The sequence below is a fragment of the Pelophylax lessonae genome (genome assembly GCF_965119305.1).
Source record: "Pelophylax lessonae genome assembly, chromosome: 3".
Classification (NCBI taxonomy): Eukaryota; Metazoa; Chordata; class Amphibia; order Anura; family Ranidae; genus Pelophylax; species Pelophylax lessonae.
In genome coordinates this window covers 279,639,187-279,666,089 of record NC_138770.1, presented here as the reverse complement: position 1 = coordinate 279,666,089, position 26,903 = coordinate 279,639,187, and the positions used below count along the sequence as shown (strand labels likewise).

Below are 26,903 nucleotides of genomic sequence, written 5' to 3'. Positions count from 1 at the left end.
GAAAGGTCTTCCTTCAAGCAATTATGTTACTATTATCTCCAGCATATTACCTATGACAAATTACATGACTGTATGGTGGAAATGAATAATATAGCCAATTATTGTATTTGGGATCAGAAGAGTGCTAGTCTATTGGCAGTTGCTATCTGGGGATTTTAGACTACTTTCAGAAGAGTAATAGTCCTTTCAGACAAGTGTTCCAATCAGACCGGCCTGTCGGTTTTTCAGGCTAATATGCATGGAAGCTCAGTTCAGAGACATCAGTTTTAATGCAGTTGACATCAGTTTTCATGAGCGTCAGTTATGTGCCCTGTTCACACCAATGTTGATGTAATGTCAGTTTTTTTCCCGTGCAGAAAACTGCATACATGTTGCAGACTTCTGAGCAGAAATAGTCTGCACATTGTGGTGTGAACTGGGCACATTGTTTTTTTTGTGCCCTTGCAGAACATGAAAAACTGATGTCTCTAAATCATGGTGTGAACAAGACCTTAATCAATGGGCAAGACTATCGGACATGCATCTGTTTCCATCTGTTAAAGCAATGTTCCAGCTAGGCAAAAAAAAAAAGAAAAAAAAAATCAGTAGCTACAAATACTGCAGCTGCTGACTTTTAATATACCGTGGGTACGGAAAGTATTCAGACCCCCTTAAATTTTTCACTCTTTGTTATATTGCAGCCATTTGCTAAAATCATTTAAGTTCATTCTTCTTCCTCATGAATGTACACATAGCACCCCATACTGACAGAAAAACACAGAATTGTTGACATTGTTGCAGATTTATTAAAAAAGAAAAACTGAAATATCACATGGTCCTAAGTATTCAGACCCTTTGCTCAGTATTTAGTAGAAGCCCCCTTTTGATCTAATACAGCCAGGAGTCTTTTTGGGAAAGATGCAACAAGTCTTTCACACCTGGATTTGGGGATCCTCTGCCATTCCTCCTTGCAGATCCTCTCCAGTTCTGTCAGGTTGGATGGTAAACGTTGGTGGACAGCCATTTTTAGGTCTCTCCAGAGATGCTCAATTGGGTTTAAGTCAGGGCTCTGGCTGGGCCATTCAAGAACAGTCACGGAGTTGTTGTGAAGCCACTCCTTCGTTATTTTAGCTGTGTGCTTAGGGTCATTGTCTTGTTGGAAGGTAAACCTTTGGCCCAGTCTGAGGTCCAGAGCACTCTGGAGAAGGTTTTTGTCCAGGATATCCCTGTACTTGGCCGCATTCATCTTTCCCTCTATTGCAACCAGTCGTCCTGTCCCTGCAGCTGAAAAACACCCCCACAGCATGATGCTGCCACCACCATGCTTCACTGTTGGGACTGTATTGGACGGGTGATGAGCAGTGCCTGGTTTTCTCCACACATACCGCTTAGAATTAAGGCCAAAAAGTTCTATTTTGGTCTCATCAGACCAGAGAATCTTATTTCTCACCATCTTGGGAGTCCTTCAGGTGTTTTTTTAGCAAACTCCATGCGGGCTTTCATGTGTCTTACACTGAGGAGAGGCTTCCGTTGGGCCACTCTGCCATAAAGCCCTGACTGGTGGAGGGCTGCAGTAATGGTTGACTTTCTACAACTTTCTCCCATCTCCTGACTGCATCTCTGGAGCTCAGCCACAGTGATCTATGGGTTCTTCTTTACCTCTCTCACCAAGGATCTTCTCCCCCGATAGCTCAGTTTGGCCGGACGGCCAGCTCTAGGAAGGGTTCTGGTCGTCCCAAACGTCTTCCATTTGAGGATTATGGAGGCCACTGTGCTCTTAGGAACCTTAAGTGCAGCAGAAATCTTTTTGTAACCTTGGCCAGATCTGTGCCTTGCCACAATTCTGTCTCTGAGCTCTTCAGGCAGTTCCTTTGACCTCATGATTCTCATTTGCTCTGACATGCATTGTGATCTGGAAGGTCTTATATAGACAGGTGTGTGGCTTTCCTAATCAAGTCCAATCAGTATAATCAAACACAGCTGGACTCAAATGAAGGTGTAGAACCATCTCAAGGATGATCAGAAGAAATGGAAAGCACCTGAGTTAAATATCTGAGTGTCACAGCAAAGGGTCTGAATACTTAGGACCATGTGATATTTCAGTTTTTCTTTAATAAATCTGCAACAATGTCAACAATTCTGTGTTTTTCTGTCAGTATGGGGTGCTATGTGTACATTCATGAGGAAGAAGAATGAACCTAAATGATTTTAGCAAATGGCTGCAATATAACAAAGAGTGAAAAATTTAAGGGGGTCTGAATACTTTCCGTACCCACTGTATACACACTTACCTGTCCAGAGAGCCTGCGATGTCGGCACCCCAGCTGATTTTGGATCGGCTACCAGGTGTTGCCGCTGCAATTCGTTGTCAGGGAAACTGGCAGCATGCACGAAGCACACTGTGCTTTCCAATTGGCCCGGCAGTGGGGGAAGGAGGAGGGGAGCCGAACTTCCGAAGGACGGCACCGCAAAGCTGTCTCCCAGGAGTCGGGAAGGGTACCTGTCAAAAACAGGAAGCACTTCAGCAGAAGTTACACTTTTGGGTGGAATTCCACTTTAAGTAAAAAAATTTAAAAAAGAAATGGAAAAGGTTTGTGGATCTAAATATGACTGATTAGAGGTAAAAGGATGTAAACGGTTGTACATACATTTATATCTGCTGCATTCTGCTTTGATTCAGCTAGGGATCATTTTATGGATTAGATTAGAAGAGACATTGATTGTCTGAAAGGCCCTTAGCCCATGCTCACACTGAGGGCAGATTTGAAATCAACGTGCACGATTTTAAACCAGCATTTCAGTCTAACTTCAGGGACGATTTGAGAGACAGCTGTCTAGGCTAAACTGTCTATTAAAACTGCCCCCAAAGTTGCCAAAAGTAGTGAAGGAACTACTTTTGGGAATCGGTGCGGCGCAGAACCAATTCAGACGGTGCCGTTGCTGGCAATAGTCTCCGACTTGGCATGCGATTTGAAATGTGAAATTGCATGTCAAATCGGCCCGATGTGAACAGGTGCTTCAGGTACAACTATTGGCAAAACCATTTTTTTTTTTTTTGGATAGAGGTAGGCGAGGGATATAACCCCTGTAAGGCTTATTTTTGCCCTCTTTGTCCCATTGGGGAGATTTACCTTAATTGCCTGTCCCATAGCCAAAACAGGAAGTGAGGGGAAATCCCAGCAAATTAAGGGAGATTCTTGTGGACCCCCAGGTCACCAGAACTAGTGTCCCCATTGGAAGATTTCCCCTCTATTCCTTTTCTGAAGACAACCCAAACTTTGGGATTTTCTTTTATTTTCACTTTCAATGACAATATTAAACAGGACAAAAAGAAAGGGTGAATCTCCCTAAGAGCCGGTTCACACTACTGCGACTTGTCAGGCGACTTGGTCGCCTGACAAGTAGCGCTCCATGCTGTGCAATGGAACCATTCTAATCAGTGACTCAAGTCACTCCGACTTAGAAAAAGGTTCCTGCACTATTTTTGGGCGAAGTCGGAGCGACTTGCATTGACTTCTTTTATGAGAAGTCGTTTGCAAGCCGCGATGAAGTCGTGCTGCACGGGCAACTTCAAAGTCGCCCAAAGTCAGGGCGACTTTGAGTCAGAGTAGTGTGAACCGGCTCTAATGGGGGCAGAGGTAGCAATAAAAATGAACAGGTGTTATAATCCCTCCCCACTCTATCCAAAACTAAAAGTTTTGCCTTTAGTTATACTTTAATACCTGAAAACTGGAGAGATTTTTCTAACTGTATACTTTGATTTGTCTAGCTCTGAGCTCCATGACAGACTTGCAAAAGTTGATAAGATGAAAAAAAGATTTGAAATCATTACTTTTGCAATGATGCCCCCAGAGGGAGAGGAAGAGAAATCACAAGCCTATTACATAATTAAGGTAAGATTTAGAAAAATACATTTCCAAACATTGTTTTTCAAGTTGAAAATAATATGAATATTAAAGCTGGCCATACACTGATCAAAATTTGGCCGGTTCAGCAGAGATTGTCTGTATATCCATCAGTTTGTGGCAGCCCCAGCTTGGTGGAAGATGTGTTGACATGTTGGAAATTTTTTCTTGATTAGCAGCTGCAGCCAAATGCAATGTCCTAGTGGGAGAGATTCCGCCATCCACCTTATATGGATGGAGAAATCTGTAACTGACCATTGGCTGAATCGGAAAAAAAAATCTAACAGTGTATGACCAGCTTAGGCTCCATTCACACTTGTACGGCTCCAAAGTTGTGCTGACTTTGGAGTGCAACTTTGAGATGACTTTGGCTTTGACCAGTGATAATAAACAATTGTTGCACACAAGTTGCGTTGTATAACATTTCTAATCCCCGGACCGGTAAAGCAGCGACCCAATGTCTCACACCGGGTAATCGTGGGTCTCCAAGTCAACGGGCTGGGAGGGGATGAGGAAGGAGGTCCAGTGTAAGTTCACCTTACAGATTTTCTGTAAAAGTGAACTTACCCTTTAAGTCGTGCATACAGTATCTCGCAAAAGTGAATACATCCCTCACATTTTTGTAAATATTTATTATATCTTTTCATGTGACAACACTGAAGTAATTACACTTTGCTACAATGTAAAGTAGTGAGTGTACAGCTTGTATAACAGTGTAAATTTGCTGTCCCATCAAAATAAATAAACACACAGCCTTTAATGTCACATATCAGCTCTGTTTCAGGGTCTTGATAATCTTCTTATAGCCTAGGCCATCTTTACGTCAAGCAACAATTCTTTTTTTCAGATCCTCAGAGTTCTTTGCCATTAGGTGCCATGTTGAACTTCCAGTGATCAGTATAAGAGAGTGAGAGCGATAAAACACCTGCTCCCCATTCACACCTGAGACCTTGTAACACTAATGAGTCACATGACACTGGGGAGGGAAAATGGCTAATTGGGCCCAATTTGGACATTTTCACTTAGGGGTGTACTTACTTCTGTTGCCAGCGGTTTAGACATTAATGGCTGTGTGTTGAGTCCCTAAGGTAAAAGACAGAGGGATATCGATCCAGAAACTGCTAGATAGTCCAGGGCACTATCAAAACACTAACAAAAAACTGAAGTCCCAAGTAGTGAGACTTGTGCATTTGGAGTAGCCCTATCAAGTTTTTTGCCAGTGTCCAAGCATCTTAAGGCACCCATGATCTTGGAATACAAGTCCTATGTCTGTACTGTACGATTAAGGTATAAAGATTTTATAGAAAAAATACAAAGTTACATTATATATTAGTTTATAAACATGTAAATTGGCAGAAAAACTTTAAATAAAAATGACCAAAACAAGGATAGTTTCTACTAAAAACTCTTTAATCCTTTTACCACCATCAGTAGAACATATTCTTCCAGTAATGTTTTCCAAAAAGATATTTAGTGCGTTTAGAGATTGTCGTTGTTGTTACCACCACAACAAACCAAGAAAGCGAATAGAGTAAGATCCCAGTTAAAGCAAAAAAGTTATTTTTATGGTTGTACAGGAAAGATCTTGCCTCTTGATATCGGCATGGGTCTCTACAGGCTCCTTCTTTCTCTCTGTCTCTCCTTATGGGTCTCTGATGTCTAATAATCGTTGTTGTTACCACCACAACAAACCAAGGAAGCGAATAGAGTACGATCCCAGTTAAAGCAAAAAAAGTTATTTTTATGGTTGTACAGGAAAGATCTTGCCTCTTGATATCAGCATGGGTCTCTACAGGCTCCTTCTTTCTCTCTGTCTATCCTTATGGGTCTCCGATGTCTAATAATCATGTGGTATTTCTTTAGCCATTTGGCTATCTCAACAATTTCTTTTTAAAAGTGATCACATACAGTCTTGTCTCACAAGGCCCAAATGATGGGGTCACACAGCCATTCAGCTTTGTGTAGACTTTTCCTTAATTTGTTCTAGTTGCTACTGGAAAACTACACTTTAGAAAACACGCCAAACACTTTACTCCTGCAGTTTTTGAAAAATGTGTATTTATGTTTTGTATTAAACTTTGTAAATTTATTGAGCACAGCTAAAATACCATAACTTACCATCCTTTAAACAAAATTGGTCATCCAACATGTTTAATAAGTAATGTCTTCATAATGGTTCTTCAAGGCTGCACAAGAAAAGGAGGAACTTCAGCGTGTGGGTGATGAACTGGATGCCAAAATCCGCAAGGCTGAAAAGGAAATTCATGCTCTGGAGAACACACTGCAGGTCATTAATGGCTGTAACAGCTCCTACAGGAAATCATTTAATAAAGTTACTGAATCAAGTAAGTCAGCTTGTACAGATGTGATATTGCAGCCATGGACTGCATTTGTCAAATTCAGTAAAATAACCAACAGCAGTGTACGGTGAGGGTCTACCCCATTTGATATAATTTTAATAGATTGTTTAGGCAAGCCCTTACACTTCAAAACTGTTGGTAAATTTTGTTGATCCAACAGTTAAGCTCTGAAGCATAATCTGTGTGTGGCCATCTTGTCAATGTACTTCTGCCAATAACAGGACGTTAGAATAATTAGAACAGCCTATTTATAACACATTGCTTTAGAAAGTCCATGCTGTATCTGATGTGTTGAAAATGTACAACTCACAGTTAACCTAGGAATAGAAACTGGATATCAATCTGACATATGTTCATGACTGGGCTATGGAATAGTATTCTTAGACTGCAGGGATATGCATGCTTTCGCCTCCTGATCGCAGAGCTGGATTATCCACAATGCAAACTAGACAGTAGCCTAGGGCCGGGTGGATGTCCAGGGGCTCAGTTACATCTTTGGCTTGGCCAAACCTGGAAGGCAGCTATCATTCCTGGGCCAATCAGCTGCGGAGTAGGACATTCCCCATCCAGCAGCTGTAGGTGCAGAAAGGGGGGTGGGGGATGCTCCTGATATCAGTGACCTAATTTGGCCTCTTGGCTATATTACGTCAAACACATTAACCTTTTATGGCCACGTTAGGTAAATGATGTCATGAGCATCCCTGCCTCTTTGTGTATATGAAGTTGCAGGGCAGGGAATTCCTCTCCCCAAAGCTCATAAGCCTGCCACTGACAGCAGACTTGAGTTTAGCCAAACAGAATCAAGCTTATCCCTAGTTACAATCTTTATGCGTCTGCAGTAAACTAAAGGGATAACGCAACTGGTCAAAGCTGGGTGCCTGCCTGTCATTACACAAGGAAGGATACACTTGTAGACAGCTGGTGTCTGATTGGGCAGGCCATGCCAATACAAACAGTGCAAAAAAGAAGGCATCTCTGTGTCTATTGCAATCCTTATAGAAGGGTTGAGGGGGCCAGAATTGCTTTTTTACCTAGGGCCCATTCTTTCTTAACTCATCTTTGCTTGAGTGTGCAATACCTTGGTGGAATCTATTAGACATGACCAAAACTGATCATGTTTTGCCATAATTCCACAATCTCTATGGAGATCTTTACCTAGTATTACAGGGAAGACACACCAGTGGTAAAAACCTACCATTGTTGCTGCAGCCTTTCATACAACAGAACATGGGAATGACAACACTACTACCTAATGGCTTTGTCCTTTAGACATACAGTATCAGCAAGACGCTTTAAGTTCTCTGCCTTTCCATTTGAATCAGGCCATGGTCTGAGGAAAGGATGGAGTTGTGACTATAAGTGGATCTCTTCTGTAGATATCAATTAATGTGACAGCACAATATATGCTTAATATACCAATACTGCCTGCCACAAAATGTTTGCTGTGGAATCATAACTCTTCAGTGCATTTCCTTGCTCTAAGGTGATGAGTATGAAGAAAAACTTCAACTAGAAGAACAGAAGAAAGCAGCTGAGGAAAAATATAGGTACAAGCGGAGGCAAATCAAGGAGCTGCAGGAAGATATGCAGGTAAGGAATCATAGAAGCACAAAAAAGGTAGCAGAAAAATAGAATGCAGTAATAGAACAAAATGTAGAAATGTACTCCACCATACAGAATGTTAAGTATCTTGTATGAAAAACAACTAAGTAGGAAAATACAAAACATTAATTTCATGTTTTTGTACACATTAAGGGGTTCATTTAGAAAGGCTGTGTGAACAGTCCACTATCCAGTGGCAGTTGTCTTTCATTGTTCTCTTTGCCCTTAATGTGAACTCCAGGCAGACATACAGTGGCGAAAATAAATATATAATTTTGTAAGTTTCCCCATTTACAAATACATTTTTTTTATCATAGATCTTTTTTAAATAGCAGACAGAATATCAACCAAAAATTCAGAAAAAACACATAATACAAATGTTATAAATTGAGTTGCAGTTCAGTGAGTAAAATAAGTATTTGATCCTCAAGCAAAACATGACTTAATACTTGGTGGAGAAACCACCCTTACAGAGGTAAGACGTTTCTTGTAGTTGGATACCAGGTTTGCACACATCTCAGGAGGGATTTTGGTCCACTCTTTTTTTACAGATCTTCTCTAAATCCTTAAGGTTTCTTGGCTGTCGCTTGGCAACTTGAAGTTTTAGCTCCCTCCATACATTTTCTATAGGATTAAGGTCTGGAGACTGGCTAGGCCACTCCATGAATGTGCTTCTTCTCGAGCCACTACTTTGTTGCCTTGGCGGTATGTTTTGGGTCATTGTCATGCTGAAAGACCCATCCAAGACCCATCGTCAGTGTTCTGGCTGGGGGAAGAAGGTTCTCATCCAAGATTTTACAATACATAGCCCTGTCTATTGGCCCCTCAATGTGGCTGTTTGATGAGCAATAGTTTTTAATCTAGTGTTACTAGAGTTACAAAGTGCAAATATAACACCAAAGTCCCACCTCTGCTTTTTTCAACATGCAGCACTTAAGGCCCATTCATAGCACTGCATTGTCCAAGTATGTTAAATGTATTGGTGCACTATGGTTCCATTGCAATTCTTTTTGAATGGTACTTCAAAGCACCTGCATTGCAGCACACCACAACATATGCTAAAACAACACTATGCATTGCAGTGTGCTACCAGGGCTGCCATTAGAATCCGTGGGGCCCATACAGCCTGCCTGACATCAGTTAAGCAGCATCATTTTCTGAATCAGGCAGGGTAATCCTTCATGCTGCATCCCCAAACAATCAAATTTAAGTTCCTGCCTGTCCCAGTGGAATCATATACTGTAGATGTCAGAACTTTAATTTTATGGATGGGAGGCACAAAGTATTACTCCGCCTGCTCCTAAAAACTAGTAAATAACCCCCTCTATGTCCCTGGCCCCTGCTGCTGAAATGATGAGGCTCAGGAAATATTTTCTTAATCGATGGGAACCACAAGTCATGAAATACCCAAAGGTATTTAAAAAGTGCCCCCAGGCCTCCTGCAGAATTGACAGGGCTAGGACCTGGTAAAAGAGGGACAACTCAAATACTCCATCTGTGGCCCTTGTGGGCTGCAATCAAAAAAATCAATTTTCCTATTCACATGAGTAGGCAGCCCTATCACAACACGTTACCTCACATGCCTAAATATACCATGACAGACTTGATTTGGGAGTGAGCTCTGAAGGGAGACCACGTGAACGTAGCTCTGTTCTGCAATTTTTGCCAGTTTTTACAATATTACAGTTCACAAAATTACAATTTTTTTTTAAATCAAGAGAAAAGTTTATTGAGAAATCGCACTTACAGACATACATTGCACACATAGAAAATATATCAAAATAAGGCAAAAAAATGCTTACAGATTTCAGCCAGTCATCATAAACACAGTGGTAAATGGAAACCCACATGAAAATCCACCTCCCACTAGATATGTTAATCACACAGCGATAAGGAAGGTAGCAACCCCATTGGAAAGGTAATATGGGATCCTCCACGGCCCACATCAACTAAAGCAATAAGCGATCTAATATCAAGTCCGTAGGTGCCATACCCGGGGAGCTTAACCACACCCCCCAAATTTTCTGGAATTTGGACAAAATTACAATTTAAATAATTCAAAGTATGTTGAATTATTTACAAGCAAAATAGCTGTATTTTTAAAATATGATGTATTTTTTTTAAACAACACAAAAAAAACACACACACACAGTTAAAAATAGAGTACGCAATGGAAAGAGTTCATTTGGACTAACTAGAGGTTAACTAGGAAAACATTTTCATTAAAACCACAAAAAAAACAAACAAACATTTTTTTAAGCTCCATAAGCAGGGCCCTCCTTTTCCTACTGTATTTAACTGTATTTTAATTGTAATGTCCCCCCCTCTACATTGTAAAGCACTGCACAAACTGCTGGCGCTTTATAATTCCTGTATACTAATAAATAATATTAATGTACTGGTTAGCTGCAGCTGAAGTGACAAGCAGATCATGAAACAACCCTTTTCTCTGCAGTAATGCTAGACTTACATTAGTGCAGGTGCGAGGTGTGGGAAGGCAATTGCACTCATTCCCACACCTGCCACACAAAAACATGCTGCTTTTAGGGAAACATGCTTAACCTCCCTGGCGGTATGATTCTCTGAAAGCGGTACCATTATTTTGCATGCAATTCTTAAGAATGAGCAGCCCAAACTAACTATTTACATATGATTTTTTTTTCTGTGCGTCCTTCTTAATAACATGATAAAGTTTGAAACACAAAATCATAAATTATAATATAATAAAAAACTATAAATAAGTTAAAGTATGTATGTATGTATACATATATATATATACATATATATATATATATACATACATATACACACACACACACACACACACACACACACACACACATATATATATATATATATATACACACACATATATATTTATATATATACACACACACATATATTTATATATATATATATATATATACACACACACACACACACACACACATATATATATATATATATATATATATATATACACACACATATATATATATACACACACACACACACACACACACACACACACACATATATATATATATATATATATATATATATATATACATATATATACATATATATATATATATACACACACACACACACACATATATATATATATATATATATATATACACACACACACACACACACACACACACACATATATATATATATATATATATATATATATATACACACACACACACATATAAATATATATATATATATATATATACACACACACACACACATATATATATATATATACATAAAAAGTACATTAAAACTGCAGTAAAGGGCACTGGGGGGCAAACTAATGTGAATTTATTCTATTTTGAATTGTATCAGTGTGTTTGGTGTGTTTTACATTTGAATTTGCCGCCGGTTCCACCGCCCTGCGAACGTCACGTCGCAGGAGACAGAAGCCGGGGCACACAGAGGATCGGGAGGAAGATCCGCCGCCACACACCGCCGGAATACATCGCTGGATCCCGGTGACAAGGTAAGTAACCCCTCTACCAGGATCCAGCGATCTTCCTAGCGGTACCCCAAGTGTGGCTCGGGGGTTAGCGCTTTTGCCACTGAAATTTAACCCCGAGCCACACTCGGGAATACCGCTAGGAGGGTTAATGGCACCACCATGCACTGAAAAATGCGGTCCGCTTTACCATGCACGGTTTCCGTGCAGCCGTGTTTTAAAAATAGATTTTGGGATCTTTTTCCTGTAGAAACCACAGGTACAGCAGCCCATTACATAGTTACATAGTTTGTGAGGTTGAAAAAAAGACATCAGTCCATCCAGTTCAACCTATGATGAGTGTGTGTGTGTTTATGTCAATAGTACATTGTATACCCCTGTATGTTGTGGTCGTTAATCTGCTCATCTAATAGTTTTTTAAACTATCGACGCTCCCTGCTGATACCACTGCTTTTGGAAGAGAATTCCACATCCTTACCACTCTGACAGTAAAGAAACCTCTAAGCAGTTTGAGGGTAAACCGCTTCTCTTCCAATTTTAGTGAATGCCCACATCTTTTTAAATTCCCTTTCACTGAAATTTTTTTTTTCCCTATGCTAGGGTCGCCGGTACGGTATTTATACATTGATATCATATCCCCTCTCAAGTGCCTCCTCTCCAGAGAGAATAAGTTCAATGCTTGTAGTCTTTTCCCATAGCTAGGGAATGGGATGCTATGTCCGCACAAATGCGCCAGGCAGAAGCGCAAATATGTCAACCTAGCTTAACAGGCTGTAACAATGAAATGTAACAAAATATTTACATAATTTCAGTGACCACTGCAGTTTCGATCAGTGATTACTTAAACAAGCACTTACATCAATTACTGAAGCAGAAGATGCCGTCACCAATTTCTGCTATGACAGTAAAAAATGTGAAAAAATCAGCGCTAAACCAAAATAACTGATAAAATAGTGTCAAAATACCAAAGGCAGCATACACTCAGTGCTTCCACATAACACAAAATAAATGCAATAGATCGAAACAATGCAGCGCCAAAGAGAATAAATGCCAATAAATAAACAATATCATAAATCAGTGGTTTGCACAGTGAAAATTAAGTGCAAGTGCTTATGAATCAAAAGTATGCAATAATGTGACGGTAAAATGTGACAGTAAAATATTGCTCACTATCAAAAAGTGTCACAGTGGATATAAAGTGCAAGTGCTTAGGGCAAAAAAACTGCTGTGGCAGTGATTAATCATAAATAATCCAAATCATCCAATGAATATTAAATAAAGTGACAAATCCAATAATAAATATTCTCCAGTGGTAGTGCCTAAAGATGCAATAAGGTGCTGGTGCTCCGATACCATAAAGGTGACTCTGTGTGCTGGTAATGGTAATACTAGCAGCTCACCTCCCTGTCTGGCTCACAGATTTTAATGAGCCAGACACGCAGATTGTACCTGTGTGCTCAGGAAAGTGGATTAAGGATCCGTCACCTCCTCCTTCTCCCCTCACAGGATAGGGATGCCTCCTGACAGGTAATGGTATATGGACAGCCAGATGCGCTTTAAATTCAATATAGGAATTGGGGCAGTGGAAACGTCACTTAATTCCTTCTCCTCTCTCAGATAAGGGGTGCCATGTATAGGAATAAACACAAATCCTAGTGCTCTCTAGCTAGACCTTGGCTGGTTCTGGAAGGTCATGTGTGAGAGATCAACCACACTTGGGTTCAGGGCATTCTAGGACATACTACTTATGCCATGGAGACTCAACTGAAGTTACTACATGGTTTTATATATATATATATATATATATATATATATATATATATATATATATATATATATATATATATATATATATATATATATATATATATATATATATATATATATAATATATCCATGTAGGAACTTCAGTTGAGTCTCCATGCGGCACAGTGGTGTAGTGGTTAGCACTTTCACCTAGCAGCAAGAGGGTTTCAGGTTCAAATCCCAACCATGACACTACCTGCCTGGAGTTTGCATGTTCTCCCTGTGCCTGCGTGGGTTTCCCCCGGGCACTCCGGTTTCCTCCCACACTCCAAAGACATGCTGGTAGGTTAATTGGATCCTGTATAATTAAAAAAAAAATTGTCTCTGTGTATGTATGTCAGTTAGGGACCTTAGATTGTAAGCTCCTTGAGGGCAGGGACTGATGTGAATGTGCAATGTATATGTAAAGCGCTGCATGAATTGACAGCGCTATATAAGTACCTGAAATAAATAATAAAAATATAGGCTTTGATCTAGCATGTAATGATTTTTTTATTTTTTTTTTATTTTTTTATGTTAATATGATGCACAAATAAGATAGATGTCACCAGGGTTAATCTCATGCTACTAGCCCGTTAAACATTTATTGTGCACTTTATGCTTTAGTCTTTTTTGATTTTGGAGCAGTTTATACTTCCCAGATAATGTAGGGCAGTCTTGTTTTTTTCCAGGTAGTTATCACCCTATACAGCCAGTAAAAACTGAATTTATTAAACTTCAAAATTATGATCGTCAAGCATTTTTCATTAGAGGATTATATCCAACTGTACAGATGTCACTGATGAAATGTCTTCTCCATGCTAAAAGACAAACCATGCTTTGAAAACTATGAAAACACTGTCTATATGATCTCTAAAGGCAGTGTTACTTTATTCCAGATTATGAAAAACACTTTTGATAGCATGATGAAAGAGGAATCATCGTACCAGGAGAAGGTGAATGAAATGCTTCCCAGCATCACACAGCTTAACAAAGAGACTGACGATCAAAAGATCAAGTTGGAGAGAGTCATGAAACAGGTTAATGTCTGCAGTTGTGCACTGGAAACATGTTTTATGCTCTGTACAAAGTATAGCTGTTATGTCTTATAAGGAGCTTTATTGTTTCAAGTGATTTTATGTTCACAAAAGCACAAAGCTGTGTTTCTTCACCTTCTATGTTCACAGCAGTGAGGCTGTATGGGTTTCATACCTTTATCTTTCCAAGAAAAATGTACAAAATCACTGAGCAGCGGGATCACTCTATAAAGTCATCAGTGGCTGTTATTGTAACATCTGATACCATTTCTATTTCTTAACACAAAGTAGATGATTCACTTTTTTTTTCCAAGATAGAGAACCAACTAGTGTTAAACTGGCCACAGAGGGTACAATCTGATTGTACAATATCTTTTCCATTTACCAACAATGATGAAGTTCAAGAGCCTACCAGATTGGATTACACCAAATGTATTTTAAGTCAGGCCTGCCCACTAGCTGAGAAAGTTTATCAGATTGCAGTAAATATGACCACTGTAAAGAACTCCATTAAGCATAACCATGTCCATTTGCTTATGTCAGGCATGGTCTCGGTCACATTGAACCGGTTGGTTGACAGCAATCAAGAGTAGTAAACTTGCAACTAATTACAAGAGAGCCGAACCTTCTTAACAAACAGTGCTATTCAAGGTGAAGCAAAATCACTTTAAAGCAGTATATAGGCTCTGTTCACATCTAGGCGTTTTTTGGAGATTTTCTGCTCTGAGCTTCAGCTCTAAAAATGCCCAACAAGACAAATGCCATTCAATTCAATGGCCCCTGTTCACATCTGAGCGTTCTGTCGCCTTAAGCAAAATGCCCGTTGCTCAAAAAAGTACATGAGCTTCTTTTTGGGCAGATTAAAGGCATTTTACTGCTTTTCATTGGTCATTTGTCAACTCAAAACACCTGCAAAAAACGCTTATAAAAATAGCAACATCTAGATGTGAACGGAGCCTTAACTGGATACTAGCACATTATGGCAGAGTTACCTGTCAAAGTCTCAGACGCTTCCATCTTCGCCTGGTTTTCTGTTCGGGTTCCGACTCTGGCCACTTGCAATGGCTAGGCCATGATGATGTCACTTCCGCACATGCACACAGGAGTCACATCACCATGGCACACAGCGGGTGCCATATTTGTGGTCTGAGCTGCATATGTGCTGCTCAGACTGTCAGGCAGGGGGAGACACTTATGACAGAAGAGACCACTAGGTCAATACCACTTTAGGTAAAAATATATTTTTAACCACTTTACCACCGGAGGATTTTGCTGTCTTCCGTCCAGGCCACTTTTTGCAATTCGGCGCTGTGCGACTTTAACTGACAATTGCGCGGTCGTGCGACGCCGTACCCAAACGAAATTTACGTCCTTTTTTTCCCACAAACAGAGCTTTCTTTTGGTGGTATTTGATCACCTGTGCGATTTTTACTTTTTGCGCTATAAACAAAAAAAGAGCGTTTATTTTGAAAAAATAACAATATTTTTAACATTTTTTTATATGAAATTCCCCCCAAAAAAGATGTAAAAAACAATTTTTTAAAAAATTTTTGGCCAATTTGTTTTCTGCTACCTATGTTTGGTAAAAAAAAATCGCAATAAGCGTATTTTGATTGGTTTGCGCAAAAGTTATTGCGTTTACTAACAAAGGGAAAGATTTCTGTCATTTTTGGTGTTTTTTTTTTAACCCGTAATGGCGGCGATCTGCGATTTTTTTTGTGGGACTGCGACATTGCGGCGGACAGATCGGACCCTTGACTGACATTTTTGACACTTTTGGGGGTACCAGTGACATTACTGCAGTAATCAGTGCTATATATATGCACTGTTACTGTAAAAATGACACTGGCAGGGAAGGGGTTAATTTTATTGGAGAGGGAGGGGTTAATGTATGCCTGGTGCTTACTGACGTGTAGGGGGGGAGGTGACTGTGTGAGTCATGGACAGATCGGATGTCCAGCTATGCTGAACAGTCCGATCTGTCACTCCCTGTCACTATGGAGATCCGCCCGCTTGTGTTTACACAGGCGGGCGGATCTCCACACTAGATCCCCGGCGATCGGGGCAGAGCAGCGGCGATCGCCGCTGCTCCTCCCCTGGCCCGACTCCCGCTGTGAATGAAAACAGCGGGAGCGAGCCTCCGGCGGCGCGCAAGCGCCGCCCAGAAGGGGGAGCGTCTGACGACGTTAATACTACGTCGTCAGACGATAACGAACCACTTTGCCGCAGTAGTACTACCGTACTCGGTCGGCAAGTGGTTAAAAGAACAAGGAAAAGAGATCTGCTTGTTGTAAATAACCTTATGGGTATATATATCATTTTTGCTGGCGTATTAGACAACTTTTTTACATTAAAAACATCCCCCAAAAATAGGGGGGTTGTCCTATATGCGGAGTAAAAAATGTGAGGCCCAAAACAAACGTCCCTAATAATCTCTTGACCCGCTGGATGTGCGGTAATAATGTATGTACTGTAGCGGAGTAAAAAATGTGAGGACTACGGTACTTTACATGGCCCAAAACAAATGTCCTTATTAATCTCCAATAATGATTGGCGCAGCGTGGTATACTGTATGTAGCCGAAGCCACGGTACATACCGGTACAGTATTACCGCACATCCAGCATGTTGAGAGATTACACCCTGTGTAATTACCCTGCTTGGAGATTAATAAGGACGTTTGTTTTAGGCCATGTAAAGTACCGTAGTCCTCACATTTTTTACTCCACTACGGTACGTACATTATTACCGCACATCCAGCGGGTTGAGAGAATAATAGGGACGTTCATTTTGGGCCATGTAAAGTAGTTCTCACATTTTATACTCCGCTATGTTACAGAAGGGGGGTAGTCTTATATGGCGGGTATAGCCCAAAGCCTATGTTTTAACTTGAAAATGAGGGGGTCGACTTATACGCCCAGTCGTCTTATACGCCCAGTCGTCTTATACGCCGGCAAATATGGTAAATGTTTTAAAAATCTAAATATAGCTTGAAATTGTATATATGTATGGGGGCAGCAGTATTTGTTTAGTATACATGCAGGATATGTTTCTAGCTTCCAGACTTAGGCCAGCCATAGACGGTTTGAATCTCAGCCAGTTCAGCAGGAACCGGCTGAGATTCGAACCGAGTATGGGCAGGCTGAATGCACCAAGTTGACTGATCGATCATTTTGGGAACAACCAGTCTGCCACTTGCGATTATTGCTGGCGGCTGCTATAGCCACTAGCAATAATCACTGTCTTCTCCTGGTGGGAACAGCTTCCCCCGCCCGCCCCTGCAGGGAGCAGACAATTTCTCGGCAGGAGGGATTCCCCTGTCAGCACTCTCTATGATGGGGGAATTGTGCAAATTTCTTTCCTACAACCTGTGGTTACAGGAAAGAAATTCACACCATGACTCCTTATCACAATGCAGTTTTACAAGTCATCCAATTTATTGAAAACAATGCACCACCTTGGTGGCTGATAATTTATCTCAAACGCTATTAAACCCTTTCATAGCTGGAAATACCCAGGCCATATTTGGCAGCGTCAGCATGCATTGGCTAACTTGACAAGAACTATATGACTAGTTTGAAAACCTAAATAATTTTTTTTTAAGGACATATAAGGTTTTTTTTATTTGGTACACTCTTTTAATGAAAATCCTGCTCTATTTTATATTATAGGCTGACAAATGTATAATTAAAGTACGGGTACTACTGCACCCCAAAGGTGGCTGTGTTTATCTGCAGGCTAAAGACTTATTTTGTCAGTGAAGACTCTAGGATAGCTGAAATAGTGATCACATGAACCAATCAGATTGGTTCCCGGATTGTCAGTAGGGACTACAGCTGTTCGTGGCAGCAAGGATTGAAAACCACCAGCCACAAAGTGTTGCCTGATGACACTCAAGATGACAGTGTAATTATCATACTCCCTGCATTTGGCTTTATGGTGTGGAATATTAAAGCGGCATTAAATCCAAAAGCTAACATTTATTATATTGCAGCTTACTAATTCCTAGATGGGATGGTTACATTTGTTTTCTGTTTTAAGAGTCCATTCACACTAGCGCGACTTGTCAGGCGACCAAGTCACCTGACAAGTCGCGGTCGCTCGCTCGCCATTGAGTAGTACAGGACCCGTTCTAATAGGAGCGACATAAGTCGCTCCGACTTAGAAAAAGGGTCCTGTACTACTTTGGGGCGACCTGGAGGCGACTTGCATTGACTTCAATTATATGAAGTCCGTGCAAGTCGCGCCGAAGTCGCGGCGCACACTGTGCACCGCGACTTCACAGGTCGCCCCACAAAGTCGTGTCGCGCCAGTCTGAATGGGCTGTTAGGCTTTCTTACCTTTATTTTCAGCTGCTGATCCTACCGATAAATCTGTTGTTTTGAAACAGAACAAGCTGTCCTACAAATGTATCAGTTATAGTGTTGAGACAAACCATTTACCACTGACAGGGGTGCTAACATTGATCAGCTTTTATTTATTTATGTAAAACCTTTATCCCAAAAGAAAAAAATGTTGCTGTAACTGCTTGTATAAGTTCAGTGCTAGCTGGTGTTTGGCTTCAATTTGTTTAGTGTACTTAAATCTCCTAGACCATTTAATACTCCCCTCTCTCTAAACTAAAAATGCGGCTGTCTATAGGTGTTCCTTCATCCAGAGTGGAGGCACTCTAATACAGGAGATGTGTTACTGACCAGATCACCAGGTGAAACAGAGGGGAAAAGTCTAAGGCCTCTTTCACACGGGCGTTCCGTATGTCCGTATATCACCCCATCCGTTTGCAGGTGATATATGGACATAATGCATGTCAATGAGATTGCGGATGTCAGCGGATGACCATCCGCTGACATCCGATTTGCTTCCTTTCAGTTCTGTTCCGTTTTATGGAACGGAACAGAACCCTATTTTTCTTCCGTTTAAAAAAACGGAACGGATGCAAAATCGGATGTCAGCGGTGTCATCCGCTGACATCCGAAATCCCCATACACATACATTATGTCCGTATATCATCCGCAAACGGATGGGATGATATACGGACATACGGAGCGGATGACAAAAGTGTCATCCATGTCCGTGAAAAAAAAAAAAAAGTGCCGGAGCGGAGTAAAAAAACCGAGCGGCCGTGTGAAAGAGGCCTAAAAAAAAAAAAAAAAAAAGAAAACGAATGCAGCTACTGCATCTAATGACTGGTAAGCTGCAATATATTAAGTTTTTGGTTTTGGGTTTGATACCCCTGTAACATCCAGATTACTGGTGAAGAGGTGCTAGGAGAGCCATTGTGCTAATAGATTGCTAATTTTAGTTAATTAATTAATAGATTGTTAGTTAATTAATAGATTGCTAATAGCAATTGTGCTCACTTTAGAAGCTAATGTACACATTTATATAATAAAAAAAGTTGAGTGTGATTAGGGCTTTTTTTGGGTGCTACAATGATCAAATTCACAAAAGCAATTTATAAAATTGGGTTTCTTTATTACAAAGAATTTAAATGTCAGGTAAAAAGATGGACTCGGCTTAATTTCCACAGAGAATTCAGTAATTTATAACATGTGTCTTTACAACAAATTCCCCTCAATATCCCACCACTATGAATTTCACAAATTTTAATACTAGATCTGGTATATTATGCTCATGTTGATGGAGTAAGAGGATTACTATACGCATTTCTTAGGTTGATCTGCTTCATCAGGAGATGTGATAGGCCTATCTTCATTGTTACCTCAAAATCGAAAAAAAATCGATTTGGGGCCATCCGCTTGCTAAAGGGCAACCTGAAAGAGAAATGGATAGTGCAGATTTTTTTTTTTTTTTTGGTCACTTACCTTATTATAGAAGAAAATATACTTACCTTCCTTCAACTTCCTCCCTCTGCGGCCGCGGCCCGCGCCGTCACTTCCGGTTTGCGATGATTCCTGGGAGCTGAACGTCATCGCTCCCAGGAATCAATGTGCCTGCACCGGCCCCACTTGTCACTTCCGGTGCAGGCGCGGCATTCACGGCATTCACTGCTAAACAGCTTCTGGGCATGCCCAGAAGCTGTGCAGGGATGCCGCGCCTGCACCGGAAGTGACGAGCAGGGCCGGTGCAGTGCATTGTGGGACTCCAACGTCACGGAAGAGGACACGAAGAGGGACGCTGCGGCTTCAGCTGCCCACACCTGAGATGGCAGCGCTGGAGAAGAAATTTTCAAGGTAAGTATTTCTTCTTACAGGTAAGTGCGACTCGGGACAGTTCAGAGGCTATCCATTATGGAATGTGCTAGCCCTGACTGTCCCGGGGGTATTTTTGGCTCAAATTGACCCCCGAGGCCGGAACTCCGCTTTAAGAACATAAGATTACAGATATGTATACTTATACATGGTATCTTCAAAATTTTTTTGCCAGTAATTAAGACACTTACATAGATGTTAAGCCACTCATTACAAAGATACAAACCCTAAGTTAGACTTCCGCCCATAGGAGGAAAAGACGGAAAATAAAAGGAGGTATCAAGAGTTGGCAGGAAAAGAGTATATTCTTTCAGGGATGTAAAAATTAGGAAATACCAAACAAATGAGTATTGCATAATCTATGACATCTCTATAATTTAATAGCCAATAAGATAACTATAATAAAAAGGTACAGCGCCAAACACTTCTAAACAAATAAATGCATCAGAAGAAAGACTGAACAAAGTCCATAAAAGTCAGTGAGGCCAGGTGCTAGGGTTCAGGAATGAATGTAGAAAGATTCCAACACCATAGGGTTAAACCACAGTCTTGAAAACCACCACGTGCTCATGTATAGTGATTCCCTTACCGGAACGTTAGATCCCCTGTTAAGAAAGGTCAAACAGGCATGAAACATGGAAATTGCCAATAGGATAGGGTCCACTCAGGAATCTGGCACCAGGTCCACCACGGTACTTCATCAACAGTAAAGTTGCTCAAAGCACTGACCACAAAGGGTCAAAAACACCAGGACAGATTCCACTTGCAACTTGTTATGAACCTCAGCGTAAAAAGGAATGAAACCGCCGTTTAGTGAATGTACCACCTTTGCAGCATGTACGAATTACCCCTGTAGCACACCAGCATACGAATAATCATCCAAAGAGAGCCCCAAACAATCGAACGGTCTGCTGCAGTGGGATGGAGACTGGGCTCCCAATTCCCAACAAATCAGTCTGCTGCTGGGTGACAGAACCGACTGTCTCTGCCCCCTGTAACTCAGCCTGCCGCTGGAGAATGGAGACTGGGCTCCCAATTCCCAAAAAATCAGGCTGCCGCTGGGGAATGGAGACTGGGTTCTCCTCTTCCCTTAACTGTACCTGCCGCTGGAGTTCCTCCCAACCTGCTAGCTGGCCCTCTCTCTCTGCCCTGTCTAGCAGAGACATGAACACTAAGTTCCTCACGAACCGCTTGGATCTCTCCAGTGGATTGGGTCCGAAGAAGCTCAGCCGTAACCACACCATACGGTCATATTCTTTCAGAGAATATCTGTACTCCACTGCTGGTTCCATCCTGTTGCTTTAAGGGTTGCTGTACATAGACATGCGTTGCCCCCAACTTGTAAATCCACGGAATGGTGTATCCTGTAGCTGTCCTTCTGGCTGTGGGAACGATTCCACCGCTGCCACCAATTGTTACGAACCTCAGCATAAAAAGGAATGAAACTGCCGTTTAGTGGATGTACCACCTTTGCAGCATGTACAAATTACCCCTGTAGCACACCAGCATACGAATAATCATCCAAAGAGAGCCCCAAACAATTGAACGGCTTTCTGTATAATAAATCCCCCTCCAAAAACGAGACAAAGCTCCGAGTTGAGGGTAAAACAGGAACAACATTTATTGGAAGAACACAGCACACTTTTATACAGAATTTGGAACATCCTTCCCCCAACAACCGCTTTCCCATTGGTCAATTGCACAGTACCTGTAGTTCCCCATAAGGTCCTCTCCAGACATGCAAATAAGGGCTTGAAAATGAGTCAGCAGTGATTGGTCAGATAGCTTGACCAGAAGGACTGCCATGTGCAAGGAGACAGAAGCCCCCAGGGGGTAATCAATGTACACAATAGCCAGACACAGAACAATGGTTCCCTAACTAGCCCTCAATACACATTACTCTGAGTGTCAATACATCTCTTAGCAGACAGCAGGCAAGTTCATTAGCACACCCGACAATAGGTGAATGGAGAGCCACCTCAGACAGTCCGTCTCCTCATTGGACTTCCTGGAATGACCATATTAGGAGTGCACTTCCTGTGCTTTACAGTTTACAGGAATAAGGTTTAGCTTCCAGGATAGAGGCAAGACTCCATTAGCCACATGGTTAAAGAAACACAAAAAGACACAAAAATGCATAACTCCCAGTCTACTGAACAGAACCCCCACATTCAACCAATCCCCAGATAGCCTGGATCTGAGCGCTCAACATATCAAAACAGCGCTCAGATGCCACAAACACAGATGCCATGGGGTTTACGTTTAGCATGGGCTGATGAGAGGGTCCATAGTCACATTGCAGGAGGCGAGCAACCAGGCTTCTCCAATGCCCAGTGGCGAGATTGGTCTCGTCAGACAACTGAACACTGACGATAACACCTTTGGCAGAATGGATGGATGGGATGGTCCCAGCTGCTCCAAATACCTCCAGGGGATACCGATCAGACAATCCAAAACCTTGCTCTCTTAGTGGTGTGACTCAAAGAAAAGAAAGGGATCGCACATAGTGAAGTATGTCTAACACATTTCTTAATTAAAAACATAAGAAAGCCTCTTACTTAATAACTGCATACAGCAGGCACATCACATCCTCTCTTGCTGAATGTAACAGTCATACACTTCCTCGAGCGGCTCCGTGAGACGGCGGGTGATGTCACGGTTCCTCCCTTCCGCATGCGTGACGTCCCATAAGGGGAGGGACTTCCTCAGCGATAACTATAAATTCTATAATTTTACCATTTTAAAATATTAATCATTTTTTATTCCAAATGCTATACCAGACTTGGAACATGGGTAAAGTGGTAAAAGAAGTCAAAAAAAATGTTATGCGATTTAATACATTTCTATATATGGGTATATATGATGACTATAATGCTATATATTAGCAGATATTAAAACAATATATTACCTGTTATCAAAGCTGATGTTAACGGTTACTGCACTTTTACAGTATATCCGGTACTGATATGTATCAAGCTATGGCTTCTGTTCTGCCTCTTCAATCAAAGCACTGCAAATGTGATCTCTATAACTGATCCAGTTGTGGCATGATAGCTATAATTTATAATCTCAGTAGAATTGACAGACAGCAACCCAATCTAAATGACATATTGCAGATCGTAGAAAGTTTTGACTGAAAACTTTTGCAAGTCCTGACAGATAAACAATCAGATAGGTTAACAAATTCATAGTGTTTAATGTACAGTACATGTGGTGAATGGAGACTAAAGCGTGAAGAAGGGTGAGACTAAATACAAAGAGCATTCTGTAGCTACTGAGTGAGGTAGGGAAAAAATGATTAGTCAAACAGACAATGCATGTGTAGCATGATACTCTCTGTTGAAATCTATGATTTTAAATATTAAAAATAATTGAGAGTCAAGTCCAAACATTGCAAGTGAAAACCCTAACCCAGGAATACCTGAAAAAGAAGAAAAGGGAGAACAAGAAAAATAATGCGAACATTAAAATGCTGTAAAACTTGTAAAGTCATTTCTGGTTTCTGTAAAGATCTTACAGAAGACAGTTCAGAGTCTTCAGAGGGGAAGGCAGCATCATGCGCCAGTCCTTCTTACCTTACTTTAAATCAGGTTCTTCAGAGAGGAAGGCAGCAACATGGATAAGTCATGTAATAGCCTGTACAACAGAAGACCACTTTTAAAAGCATTCAAAAAGGTCAGGACTCAGACTCGTCTTTGACTTCACAGATGTGTTGAGTATAACAGTATTAGCTCTGATTTCCTTGTCAGACTCAGGATCAACCAATTCAAATGTAACGTCAGTGTGAATTTTGATGGAGTCATCATTCAAGAAGTCAGGTAGAGATGACCATGAGAAGTCCAGAAATGCAGTGGCTGGAACTGCACAGGGCCGCAGTCAGCTGGGTTAAGGTCTGAAGGCACATAATGCCATTGATTGTGATTGGAGAACCTACTGATGCGTTCTACTCTGTTACAGACATACACATAGAACTGTTGTTTCGCTGTGTATGTATCCAACACTATATTTCTGTCTGTGTAAAAGTGAAAAAAGCCTGTTTCACTTTTTATATGCTCAGCAATTTCAACAGCTAACACGGCTGCACAGATTTCAAGCCTTGCAGTATTATGTGCTGGTTTTGGCGTCAGCTTGGCCTTATGGGTACAAAACCAACATTTACTTTGTCTCTTGGATCTTTAACTTTGAGGTAGGCTACCACAGCTATTGTTTCAATGGTAGCATCAGAGAAACATGGATGTGTCTTATGGTGGCACTTGTTAGGGATGCAGAAATGTAGGAATGCAGTATATGAAGTTGCTCTAGTGCTTTCAGAGACTCTTTCCATGATTCCCATCTTTGTTGTTTCTCTCTAGGTAATAGTTTCCCAATTTGTGTTTTCAAAAGTAAACTGTCTTAAGGCCCGTACACACGTGCAGATTGTCGGCCGAAAAGATTCGGCCGACGACTGATCGCCGATTTTCGGCTTGTTAGTATGATGCTTCCGACAGCGCACTTTCGGCCGAACAGAATCTGTCGTGCAAGCATTAAAATTTTTGTATGCCGACACCAGAACGGCCGATTGTTCGCCAGTCAGTACAGATTTCGGCCGTCAGACAGCAGATTTGCAAGACTGGGCATGCTCAGAAAAGAAAAAACACAGGGAAAGTTAACCATCACATGACATCACTTCTGCAGTCGGCTGTTGTTGGCCGACAAAATTCGTGTGCAGTCTTTTGCACTTTTCAGCGGACACAACAGCCCGGGGACAAAAGACGGCCGATCGTTCGGCCGACGATCGGTACGTGTGTACGGGGCTTCAGAAGTATCTTACCATGAATGGTAAAGGGTGCTATGAAATCCAGAGGATCGCAAATGCGGTTCACAGCAGATTAAACTCCTTGTTTCCTGAAGGACTTGTTACAAGTTGATACTTGAACTGGGAACATGTCTTGTATCTATTTATACCAAAATGCATGTTGTAACAATCTACATCTTGCCCTACTTCTAATCTTGCTACTGAGCGTGCGACAGCGAATCCAGCATTGACACGGTAGGGTTGATTTACTAAAAGTGTAGAGTGCAAAGTTTGGTGCAGCTGTGCATGGTAGCCAATCAGCTTCTAACTTCATCATGTTCAATTAAACTTTAACAAAAAAATCCTGGAAGCTGATTGGTTTCTATGCAGAGCTGCATCATATTTTGCTCTTTCTAGTCTTTGTAAATCAACATCTGTCAGTTCTGCTACATTGCATTAACCCAGTGATGGTGAACCTTGGCACCCATTTCCCATGATGCTTATGCACTTTGCAGTATGGTTGAGAATCATGGGAATTGGGAAATGTAATTCCAAACATCTGGGGTGCCAAGGATTGCCATTACTGCATTAATCTGATAGGCAGATCAAACAGACATGCAGGGCCAGATTTACAACTCAGAAGCCTATAGGCAGAGAATTCTGAATCCCCTCCTCCCCAAAAGAGAGACAGTAAGACTGACTTTTTTTCTTCATAAATTACTGCAAAGGTCTAGGAAATGCAAAATTTCAGTAAAAAACACACTAAAGTAGATTTTAGTGCAAACAAACGCAATAAACCATCCAGATTTTTGGTAACATATAAAAGATGAAGTTGCACCAAGTGGACAGATACCCAACATGTCAAACCTTAAATTTGTGGGCGCCTGTGAAATGGTGACATACTTGAGTACCCGATATTTTCTATAGGCGATGCTTCACAAAGCTCCCTATAGGTCATAAGTTTGGTGTTATGGAATCGGTCTGGTACTAGAAATATTGCTCTCACTCTGGCATGCGTGGCGATAGGTAACGTGTATCACAATCATTTTCAGGTGTAGGTGCCCCCGACGCATGCATTTATGTACGTACGTGTGTAAGGGGATATTTTATGTGCTTGGGTATAACTTATAACTTGCTGAACTTTTTTTTTCATCACATAGGGGCAAAAGGACTGATGATTTTTAGGTGACAGGTTCTCTTTAACGAGACCATGCAGGGTGTAAAAGACCCTGCATGCCTCCTCTTTTGGCTCCACTGAATGTATTGCAATGCAGATCGCATTGCAATACATCCCTTCCCGGCTCTGCTAGTTGGGGAATGTGACAGGGTTACCTGGAAGTGACATTATACACAGCCTCAATACTTCTGCCTGTCAGTTTTACACATAATCCTGATGGCTGCAGCCACTAGGTTGTGTGTGAAACCCCCTGCTGTCAGGTCTGTACGATGTACAGACCTGGCAACAAAGGGGTTGAAAAAAAAAAAAAAAACACTCATACAGGCGGGTGTCCCTCTAGGAAGGGCGCCTGTAGGCACATGCCTACAGTGCCAAAGGTGAAATCTAGCCCTGCATGCATGCTTCAATTCACATGAAAAAAAGCACTATACATACTTTGTTTAGGTGTTAGGAATCCAACTATGTTTCCAATTTATTCCAATCAAAGTAACTGGGAGGGGAACAAAGGGAGTAGCTGCTATTATTATACAGTTAGTCTTGATTAGAATGGAAATTGCTTATTGGATGTAGGTCGTAAACAATATTTC

The 26,903-nt window shown here is 41.2% G+C and overlaps 1 protein-coding gene across 1 annotated transcript in view; it reads left to right on the top strand.

Annotated features, from left to right (window-relative positions):
* Positions 1–26,903, top strand: part of CCDC39 (coiled-coil domain 39 molecular ruler complex subunit) — a 70,799-nt gene that overhangs the window by 34,113 nt on the left and 9,783 nt on the right. The window contains exons 14-17 of the mRNA XM_082252578.1: positions 3,749–3,872; positions 6,070–6,229; positions 7,728–7,834; positions 14,018–14,158. Coding sequence (XP_082108704.1) covers positions 3,749–3,872; positions 6,070–6,229; positions 7,728–7,834; positions 14,018–14,158 — 532 coding nt within the window. The remainder of the gene's footprint in view (positions 1–3,748; positions 3,873–6,069; positions 6,230–7,727; positions 7,835–14,017; positions 14,159–26,903) is intronic.